Source organism: Lathyrus oleraceus, chromosome 7 (genome assembly GCF_024323335.1).
Source record: "Lathyrus oleraceus cultivar Zhongwan6 chromosome 7, CAAS_Psat_ZW6_1.0, whole genome shotgun sequence".
NCBI classification, from domain to species: Eukaryota; Viridiplantae; Streptophyta; class Magnoliopsida; order Fabales; family Fabaceae; genus Lathyrus; species Lathyrus oleraceus.
In genome coordinates, this window is record NC_066585.1 from 50659659 (window position 1) to 50671298 (window position 11640).

At 31.3% G+C, this 11640-nt stretch overlaps 1 protein-coding gene across 1 annotated transcript; it reads left to right on the top strand.

The window, feature by feature from the left end:
- The first annotated feature begins 2159 nt into the window (after positions 1-2159).
- On the top strand, positions 2160-5162 carry LOC127107378 (uncharacterized). The gene is made up of 4 exons (XM_051044661.1): positions 2160-2577; positions 2899-3054; positions 4039-4110; positions 4288-5162. The coding sequence occupies exons 1-4, from the start codon at positions 2434-2436 to the stop codon at positions 4954-4956; spliced, it is 1041 nt and encodes a 346-aa protein (XP_050900618.1). The 5' UTR covers positions 2160-2433; the 3' UTR covers positions 4957-5162.
- The last annotated feature ends 6478 nt before the right edge of the window (positions 5163-11640 follow it).

Genomic DNA, 11640 nt, shown 5'->3' on the forward strand with positions numbered 1-11640 from the left:
CATTGAGATCCTTTGAAAATGCTCAAGCTTTTTGAACACCATGTCATCCATGATAAAATCATGGCTTAATTAGTCACAAGGTCACTTAACTTAATTTAAGGTTTCACCTTGGTCCCTTATGTAATAAACGTTTAACTATTGGATAATTTTAACAAATATCACACTTTTGATTTTGTGTCTTAAAGAGATGGAGTTTTGTAATTTTGATTATACTTATTATTGTTGATTATGGTTAGTATTTTTTTTTGAATGGTTTGGTAATGATATTAAGGGCCTGTCCGAAAGGGTTCTCAAAAACTGTTTTATAATTTTTAAAAATTAAAAAATAAAATACTTGTTTGATGAACTTGTTTTTCAAAGCTATTTTTTAAAACACTTTTGAAATTGACTATTTTAAAATCTAAAAAATCAAAATTATCAAAACATGTTCTGATTTTCAATTTTCAGTTTTATTTTTCAAATGAGAAAAGTTGAAAAACACAAAAAAAAACACACTTTTTTTTTCATTAATGACAGTATAATAATTAATTGTAATATCCGATAACGCTGCAATATTTTTAAAAATTATCTGCAATTTACATTTCAATAATTTTAATTTTAACTTATTAATGAGTTAGCTTATGGCTCCACCCTTCTTACTTCCCATTAATATTCATGAACGTTAATTAATCATGCATTAATTATTTTTCTATTCTTATTGATTTTGAAAATTTGTTTAATATTTATTTTAACTTTTTTAATATATAAATATTTTAAATTGATTCTTTTGATTAATTAATTTTTTTATACTTATTTAAAAATTATTTAAAATTGTTGAAATATTTACAAATTTAGACGAAACATTGTTTTCATTTAACCGTGACTAATACATAGAGACCTTAATCTTTTCCCATTTCAACTGATTCTTTTTTCAAAAATAAGAGCTAGGATACCCCAAATAAAATTTTAAAATAAACTATATTTAAATAATCAAATACAGTAAGTAATCACATTATTCAATCATTTAAGTATAATTAATAAAATACACTTGTATTTATTTTATATACAGTTAAGAAAATACACTTGTATTTGCACGAGCCTCACATAAGTAATTAATATGAATATTATATTATAAAATATTATCAAAATTTAGTTAAATATTTAATTATTATATATATATATATATATATATATATATATATATATATATATATATATATATATATATATATATATATATATATATATATATATATATATATATATATATTCAAACTAACACTTAAATTTAATTTGTATGCATCTCATTAGATGATTTGTATATTTAATTATTAATCAAAAAAAATTATTTTAATAAACTTAAATATATATTAGCTCATTTTTATATTTCCAAAAGAGATATCGTGATTATTTTTTAATATAATTATTTAATATAATAAAATAGATTTTAACTATTTTGTTATATTACTAAAATCAGTTTTTATAAATTATACTACCAAACATAATTTTTTTAGTTCTTAATTTTTAAAACTGTTTTCAAAAATTGAGCTATCAAATGAATTATTTTTCATTTTTTCTCAAAAATAGATTTTTAAAATAGATTTTAAAAACCAAAAATCAAGAGTGATTCAAACAATAACGTTTTGTTTTTTCTCGGGTCAAATTTAAGTTTTCAACTGGTTGGTTTTATTATTTTTTGTTTTTTTTGTTTTTTTAGACAAGGATAATGAAGAAGATAAGAGAAGAAGATGAAGATGATTAAAAATAAAAATATAGAATATAGAATATATTATATATGGATGATTCATGATAAAATTTAATAGACCACTCAAAACAAACGTTATGATATTTATTAAAATTATCAAATAACTAAAATAAAATATTTCACCTATGATATTTAAAATTAAAAATTAAAGAAAAGAATTAAATCAACTAATATAATAATTAAAAAAAAAATAAAATATAACATTTATTATTAGATAAAAAACTAAAGTAAAAATTTAAATTAAATTAAGAGGAGATGCATTAAACCTAAAATCATATAAATACTATTTTTTTTCAAGAAAATAAATGTATTAGTGTAGATTAATGGAGCTGATAAATTTGTTTTGTTTTGTTTGAATTACTAGTATTTACCTTTTTTTGATTAAGAATAGTATTCACCTACCCCAACTTTTAATGCTTTTTTATACACACACAGTTAAACTCTACCCAATCCATTCCTTCCCCACTCATCAAATCCAAATTCTTTCCTTTTTTCCAAACCCTCCTAAATTTTTGCATCCCCAACAATTTCATGCAAAACATAGTGTTATCTTCTGTGTAGTCTATGGAACAAACTAGAACCATAACTCCAACAACATCTTCAAATCACATTCCCTAAACCATATCCATATCCATATCCAAATCCAAATCGTTCATGTGATTATAGGGTTACAGTTAACCGATTCATAAATGTTGTTTACCTCCTCTTCTCACTCTGTATTCTCTCGTCAATCGTTTCTTCCAATTAAGGGTTTTCTTCGTCCACCTATACTTCGTCCTTTTCCCACCGCCACTATTCGGATCTCAAATTCTCGTTTCAATTCACCAAATAATGTGAGTGAGGTTTATTTGTGTATTCTGCAATTTTGCTTCCAACAATTTTTGATTTTTATTTATTTTCTGTTATGGGTTGCTTTTGAATTTTTATATTTTGATAAAATTTATGAGTATAAAGAAAAGGGTTTGAAAAAGTTCTTATCTTTATCCCAAATGAACCTCGGAATCTGAGATTTGTATATGAAGTTTTGGTTGTGTGATTATGGGTGAAACTGTGAAAGTGGTGTGGCAAGATAGTGTTTTTAGGTTGTATATATATATAATTTTGTGTTGAAGTGATTGGGTTAACCTTTTTTGGTTTGGTGTTTTTGATTGCAGAAGTTGAGTATTCTGTGCTTTAGGCATGAAGAGTATCATTCTTCAGAAACGCCGAAACCTGAGATTATAGACCATTGTCTTCATGAGGAATTGGTGCAATCTGAATCCAAGGACCCTGTTGTCACCAAAAGGGACTTGAAGTCAGTCTTTTCGGAGGTTGTACGTCTTTTGTTTGCTTTTATATTTTCTGTTTACTATAACGATGCATTGTGGGATTTACATATACGTGTTTGTTATCGCTGAATATGTGCTCATAATATGCATACTGTTATCCCTGCCATGTGCCATCAGATTTCGTGGTGATGAAATTCCAAGCAAATTTCACTTATACTGATTTATAATTGTTTTGCATTGCATTCTGTTTCTTCGTTGCTGACTAGTAAATTTTAGGATGGTGTTCTAAAATATGAGCTATGTAGTTATTTGGTAATGTCTGCCGTATAGTGAAATTACTGAATATTAAAAGAAACACTTCTCTGTAAATCAGGTATTTGCACTATAGCGGTGGTGGATGGCAGTCCGTGGCGGAGAGCCAAAATCCCACCATACCGTCCGCTTTGCGGCGCCGTTATAACAGATTATGGCGGAAAAACCCGCAATATCGGCCGATATTTACCATTGCGACGAGCCCAAAAATTGCCATGTATATCCGCCATAGCGGCCATGGCGCTGCTATTTGATAACAATGCACTATAGAAAGTCCATGAACAGACTTTGCCAATCAATTTGCGACTGTAGTCAACCATAGGAAGGGCTGGATCTGGGACTATGGGGGACACAATAATATTAAGTGCATCTCCACATGTGTTTTTGAATCTGTGAACTGGTGGATTGATGGGAAGAAAGAAACAAGAATATGGTTTTGTTTGTCATGTCAAATGTTCGAGTGTAATTGTATGGACTTAAAAGTATATATCTGTTTGTATTTGGTCATTGACAAATTAATGGAATAAAGGAGCACGAAGATTACTGTGCCACGTTTTAGATTTCTTTGCATCTTCAAATATGGAAACATGCATTACTTTATCGGTGGTTGATAGAGTGGTATTATAAATGCCGTGTCTTTAATCTAAAAAGAAATATACTTTAAATGTTTTACTTGTACGAATCTGTTTACTCAAAGGCTCGGTTTCCTTTCAGGTTGCAAATGAAGTATTCAATGGGATTGGTAAACGATGGGTCGTACCATGGAGTGCAATGACAATATTAAAAGTAAGCGCTTCTCTAAAGTTTGATCTAATTATAGTTAACCTAAATTTCTCTTGTTTATCACATCCTCATGGTAGATGTGGTATCAGTGGAATGTTATCCCAAATGAGCAGAGTTGAAATTCTGAACAATAAACGCTCACTCAACATGAGGCTGTAATTCGTGCAATCTTTGATGCAGGTTATGCTTCTCTGGACATCAGCATTTTGGTTTATAGGATCTTGGATGATCCCTTTTGCAGCTCATATAACCGGCTTTAGCAAGGATTCTTTGACATTTAGAGGACAGGCACTGTTTAGCCTTGTCACTGATGTAACCGAAGGACTAGCCGGGATTGCAATTCTTGTCCGATGTCTTTCACGGTTCCGTCCCCTTCCACCCGATTGGTTCAAGTTTAGCCCGAAAGGGTATTGGCAATTAGACGTCATCATGGGATGTCTCATGTTTCCCCTTGTCAATAGGCTATCTCAGTTCAACCTTGACCTACTACCTATCTTACCATCTACACAAATCACCCTTTCAAGCGTTGAACAATCGATAAAAGCAAGAGATCCCGTGGCGATGTTGCTGTACGCAATTGTAGTATCCGTCTGCGCTCCTGTATGGGAGGAGATAGTTTTCCGCGGCTTTCTACTCCCGTCTCTTACGAAATACATGCCTGTTTGGTGTGCGATACTGGTAAGTTCGGTTGCATTTGCGCTTGCACATTTTAACATACAGAGGATGCTGCCACTTATATTTCTTGGGATGGTGATGGGTGTGATATTTACAAGGTCAAGGAATTTATTGCCATCAATGCTGTTGCATAGTCTTTGGAATGGCTTTGTCTTTTTAGATTTGATGAAATAGCTTCTTCAAAGTTAAGAAGATTCTTTAGTAGTAATCAGGAGGTAGAGACTATTATTGTAGATAGCAATGGTTTGGATCAGCATATTCAGTAGCAAATGCATTCTAGAACAGTACCTAATTGTTAAGGTACAGTGACCAATTGTATGTGTAATGGATTCTTACAATTGTATATTGTGAAAATGAAAATGAGGGACCTACTTTGTCTATATACCTTTTCACCAGATATTCCCACAAGCAAATTCTTGGACTGTGCTAGTGGTTTGGTTGGTGTATTATCTTTTAAAATCACCATTTCAGAATGGATCTTCAGAGTAGTTGTTTTATATCAGCCAATTCATACTATAAACTAGGAATTATACCATAGATTTTTTGTTTATTACTGAAAAATATAAAATCATTAGAAATAAAGGTGTAAAAAATTCCTAAATGACCCCTTATTTTCGATCTCCATATTGAATGAATATTTTTTTTGGATTATTATTATTATTATTATTATTGTTATTATTATTATTATTATTATTATTATTATTATTATTATTATTATTATTATTATTATTATTATTATTATTTAGGAGTTAAGTAAGACGGTGTAAAGACTACTTTTGAAAAAAAAATTTGGAACAAAAGATTTTTATTTTTATTTTCAAAATTTACATATTTTTGAAATAAAAAAAAAGAAGCAATTTTTAAAAAATTGATATAATCTAAAAATACTTTTTAATAAAACACATTATTTTTTAAACTTTATTTTAAAAATAATATTTTTTGAGAATAGAAAAGAAAGTTATTTTAAAAAAAATCATTTTTTCCTAAAAATAACAAAAAAAATTGTTTTTTTAAATTTCTTTCCTAAAATAAAATAAAAATATTTTTTTTAGAAATATTATTTTTTAATCTTGTAAAATTTTTAGTATTTAAATTAAAAATCCATTTTATAAAAAAATATTTTAAAAATACTTTAGTGAAAAAATTGGATATTTGAACCTCTACTTAAATTTTGGAAGCCTTTAACTACGTGGCCTATTTATTCTAGGGTTAATTTATTCATAAAATTTTAGAGAATTATTTATTGCACATTTAGTGGTGCTCACACATCCTTCATAAAAATGCAAAAATATTTATATAATACGAGATGCATCGTCAGACGTACTCCATCCACATCCTATTCACTCGTAAGAGAGTCATACCTTTATTTTGTCAAAAAATAGTACGAAAATGCATCTTTGTAAAAAATACGAAAATATACCTCAAAACGAATTTTTAGTCTAATACGCACCAGACATCCCCCATTCCACATTTTCAGCAAAATCTCCGAGTTACTTCTTAAGTCAAAGTAAAAGGTGTGAGTGAGAACCCTCAAATCCACCATTTTCAACATTGCTCAAATTTTCTATGGCATTGCGCCTAATTCAAGAGTTTTTTCAATCACTTCTGAAGTTCATTCAATCCAAGTGCTTCCGCTACACATTTGGTAAGTTTTCTCATTTTTTAAAAAAATTTTCTCTTATGCATTACTAAATAGGCACATTGGATTGTTTAAGGTACATTACTAAATAGATAGTTACACTCATAGTTAGGTAGTTTATTGTGGCATGCATTTTCTGTCATTTTTATGTTCCCAACCTTTTGTCATTTTTGCATTTTCTGTGTTTTAGGAAAATATGAGAGTGCATTACTTAGCACTTTCGTATTTTGTCTGAATTTGATTTTCCAAATATACGGATGTGCATTTATGTATTTTGTCTGCGTTGTTTGATTTCGAATGTCTTTTATCTGGGTTTGCTTTTTTTCTTTCTACTTTGTCTGCTTTAATTATATATAAAATGGTTGATAACCAAAACAATTGCGGTACGGTAGAGTGTTCCAACATGCATCTGTTCGTAGAGAGGGAACCCACCCCTCACGACCACCAGTTGGTGCCAGTTCATTTGATACAGAAGCGTCCACTTCTGGAGTTTATGTGTCTTTGACTACGTCTTCCTGGAGACAAGTGTCACCTGTTGCTGCCGTAGAAGCCCCACCAGTTCTTGTTGATGTAACTGCCGCTGATACTGCCATTCTTGAGGTTTTTGGAGGAGACCCATATCACATGCCATTACTGCCTATGTATGTAAGTCATTCTGCTAGGAACTTGTGGGAAGAAAAGGTAAAATTATCTGTATTTATTTTTGAAATACACGTGTTATAATATTTGAACTTTCTAAGTCCAATTGTGTCTCACTCTCTTCTTCAGTGACTTTGTGATCTTCAATGTATAATTTCTTCAAAAACACATCAATGAATTCTAATGGAACAGGGTAACCTTGGATTTGAAGACCTACAAGGTCACACGTACAAGGTAACCTGTTAGTTTTCCTAATGAAGCTACCACGTGCAACTTTGTCATAACGAACTTCCATGGCCTTCATCAAGGCAAGTTCTCGATCCATCACCATGACCATGAGAAGCAACTTCTCATATGTGAACAAATCCTTCATCTTCTCTAGTGTCCATGTGAAGTTTTCCTCCTTTTCATGTTCCAAATAGGAAAATCTAACTGAAAATGTCAACTTCGTTGATGTAACACCAATGATCTTAAGTAGTGGAAGCCGACATTTACTTGTTTTGTATACACAGTTAAAAATCAACACCAAGTAGAACATGTTCAACAACTTCACAGACTCAGGATGTGTCCAAAATATATCAATAATAACATCTGATTCCTACATGTGTATGGTCCAACACATGTATTTCTCATCATGAATTAGTTTCAACAGATGTTGCATTTACGTGAATGGACCTCTGATGGTAGATCGACATGTAGATCTTTCCTTATACACATGTGTTGTACTCGTCAAGTTACTAGAATCTATATCTTTCAAAGCGGCAACTATGAACCTTGGTGCCATGTTGTATTTTGTCATTTCATTCACAAATTGTCTTTCTTGAGGTTTTAAACGTCCTATTATGTCATGACCCACTAAATCCTTAGCTAGTTCATGATTGTGAATATCACATCTAACCGTTACCTTCCAACCAATACCGCTTGACACAGATCTCAACATAAATTGAAATTTAACTTTTCTACTAAAAGTGTCTTCAGAGAAATTTTGGTTCTTGTAGTTTCCTCCTATCTCACAATCCCTAATCAATTTATCTTTCCTCCCTTTGAGCTCATTTGTTGTATCAGAATAAACAATAACAACAACAATATAATGTTGTCTCCCAATAGATTGTGCCCATGATAACACCTCTGTCCGGGCGGGAAATATCTATTAATTAAAACATATAATGCGTGATTTATGTCAAAGATACCAAAAGTCGATTAAATATTTTACAAGATAAAAAAACATGCAAGTAAAATATACAATGTCAATGGTGAAGAATTTAGTAACATCCATATGTTAGGTCCATTTGAATTGACTAACTCTAATAAGTTATCAAATTATGATTTGGGAATTACTTTACCCATCCCGATGAACACACTAAAAACCCTATTTCTCCGTTTCTATATTTCGAAGATGCATTTTTGGATGCACTCAATACAAACAAAAATCAATTGCAAGTGAGACACCCATAATTTACCAAAAAATAATTCAAAAATGCATCTTTGTAACCTTCCAAAAAAATAAATCATCGTTTACCGACATATTTTTTAATAATAGTTGCACTCCACTAAAAATAAATGACCAATATATTTTCGAAATCAACCACTTGCTAATACCTTTGCAAATGACGACGATTGAGAATAATTCATGTGTATTGTTGACCTAGCATCACTCTTCATCTCATCTTCATAACCTATCTTCTACTATGGAATCCCCAATAATAAGCGACCTCTTTCTACAAACAAGACAATCTCGATTACTTAGACACCAACAAACAAGTATGGTACCGACAATCCCTACTCCTAAAACACAAAAATATTTTGTAGAAGCAGTCTAAAATGTATGTAATATCCCCACCAGTCAGTTACCAATACCTTGCATGAAAGGATATATATTAGCCATTTCCATTCTTGGCATCGCTATCTACACTGACTCTACCTTTAATAAGCCTTTATTTGAAAGAGCCTTTTGGAACTTTATGCGAGTTTTAGTAGATATAGACCTGACCAAGAAATAAGGCATACAATTATAGTGGAGAGAATATGATTTTCCTTTTTTTGTTGAACTAGAATATGAAAGAATAACATAATTTTGTAACTACTGCAAAAGTATTGGACACTAAGGAAAGTTGCAAAAGAAGAAATGGTCAAGAAATGAACATCCAAAATAGCAGAGTCAAAATGATGAAGAAACCTACATATTTACCTATTGATGTTAATGGGAAAGACAAAGGGGTTAATATCATTGAAGATTAGAATAACCAAAAGAATTTAGGGGGAAGTAATGGTGTTAACAAACATGCCTCTACTGAGCCTAATGTTGAGAATCAAATGAAGAAGAAGTCATAAGGCATGATCAATATGAGCTCAGGAAATGGAAACAGTAACACTTCAGTGGAGACTAATATTGAGCCAATATTGGAGGATATGAGTGAAGAAAACAATCACACTATAGTCATACAAACACCATGTCTGAATGGTGTCAATGTTGACGTTGTGGATACTAATAGCTCAGAAGAATATGAATTTGTTGATGCAACATAAAATAATGAGATGGAATCATAAATGACCCTCAAAAGATGAATGAAAGACTTTTGCAAATCCCTTGGGCCTACATGACTGAACAAGACGAGCAAGATGAAACATCAAGTGAGGATGGTAACAAATATTGTGATTTTCAAATTACAATATCTAAATCTCAAAAGAATAAGTTAAGATAAAGAAACAAAAGAAGAATCAGTTACTCAACCAGGTCTAGGGCTCGTATTAGTAAGCTTTCTCAGTGAAGATCATTTTTTGGAATATTAGGGTTATTGCTGATGCCCCATTAAGATTGGCAATAAGAAACCTAATCAATTCTCATAAGCTTGAGTTTGCTTCTTGGCAAAACCCTGGATGAAGGTAGAAAATCTTCCTCCAAGATATTTTGAAAAGGTAATTGGATTAAATTTTGGTTGGACAATTGTTATGATCAACCTCTTCATCTGGAGACTAGCTTGGAGTTTCTTGATTCCCAAGGCATCAACCCCTATAACAAAGTGTCTGGCTTCATTGTGGATGGTCAATGAAGTTTTCCTCCTAATTGGGTGAACCTATTTCCTTTTATTCCAATTAGGATTGCCCAAGTTGGTTTAGATGACAATCAAGATGATAATCAGTTGTTTATCCTCATGATACTTTAAGATCTTGAGTTTGAAAGAGGCTTGTTTTTTCAAAACAACCCCCTTTACTAGGCTGGCTTGGGCAAATCTCATTTGGAACAAAGACATTCCTCCCTCCAAAGGAATAATTGTCTGGAAATTGATCCTTAGGAAGATTTCAACAAATGAGAAGCTTATGGCTAGAGTCTACAATCTGGCTTCTGTTTGTTCCCTTTGCAGGTCTAGTTTTGAAAACCTGGAGCATCTATTCTTCTCTTGCAGTTTTGCTATTCCTTTGAATTTTTGGTGTTGCTGCAAAACTAAGAACAAATGGAGTTGAAACAGAGAAATTAATTTGCACGATAAACTTCCAAAGCATGTAGTTTTACACTAAGCTTAAGGAACAATTCACCCCCACCAATCTTTCTATGTTGGATGCAAAAGGAGTTACCGGCGAATTTCCTGCAGGATACTTTGGAATCCTTAAAGAGAATTGCACAATCTCTCTAAGCGTATCTGTTGATAATATTTTACAGAAGAATGTTTCTATCAATTGCTCTCATGCATTAGAGAAGAGAAAGATGATTTAGAATGAGAAATTAATTGAGATTGATTTTTTGTGTGTTTTCCCACCGTGACCATAACCTGTAATTTATATTGAAAATCACGTCTGTTATGAAACAGTAGCAACTCTTAGAAAAGGCATGACACTATTCCAATTGCAACTTAGTAACAACGTTTCGCATAAGAATAGCAAATATTTGGTTATACGTTGCAACTACTCCTAAAAGAAAGGAAACCAATTAAATGGCACTTTAGACCAATAATAATTACTATAGACCATGCAATTGAAATATGAAAACTTTGAATATAATATTTATATTTATATTATTAATTCAAATAATATAATCATACAATTAATTATTATTTTGGAAATTTTCTCACAATCCCCCACCATTTTCAAAATAACTAAATCTCATAATTCTGGAAAAATCATGGTTTCAGATATTGGTATCTCACGATTTGAACCAATACTTAGTAAGATATGGGTTTCACTCATCCCGAATAGATATTGGTAGACAAGCTTTGAACCAACTACTCATTAGAACAAGTGTGCAAAACTTACACATGAAATCTCGATACTATCAAAAGAATGGTAAATATGACACATTTGATAAGGCCCTATGTCATGTATCCTTTTCATGAGAATTTAAGAGTCAAGCCCTTGAACTCTATGAAGCAACCTACTTCATTCTCATATAGGTAGACTATATCAGAAAAGCTCCCATAATAAGCATTCCAGCAAACATATGCTATATATCTATTAAGAGAATAATCTCATCCTATCACTTTTACTTTTATGGTCTGAGTACTTTTTGCCCATTGAGATGTTTCTATTGTTAAGTACACTACGCCAAACAAGACCTTAGACAGCGCTTTTTTTAGCCTTAGACAGCG

Excerpts from the sequence above, each read along its gene's own strand:
- LOC127107378 (XM_051044661.1), top strand. The coding sequence starts at position 2,434 with ATGTTGTTTACCTCCTCTTCTCACTCTGTATTCTCTCGTCAATCGTTT. Across the intron at positions 2,578-2,898 it reads GTTTCAATTCACCAAATAAT|AAGTTGAGTATTCTGTGCTT; the intron begins GTGAGTGAGGTT and ends TTTTGATTGCAG. Across the intron at positions 3,055-4,038 it reads TGAAGTCAGTCTTTTCGGAG|GTTGCAAATGAAGTATTCAA; the intron begins GTTGTACGTCTT and ends GTTTCCTTTCAG.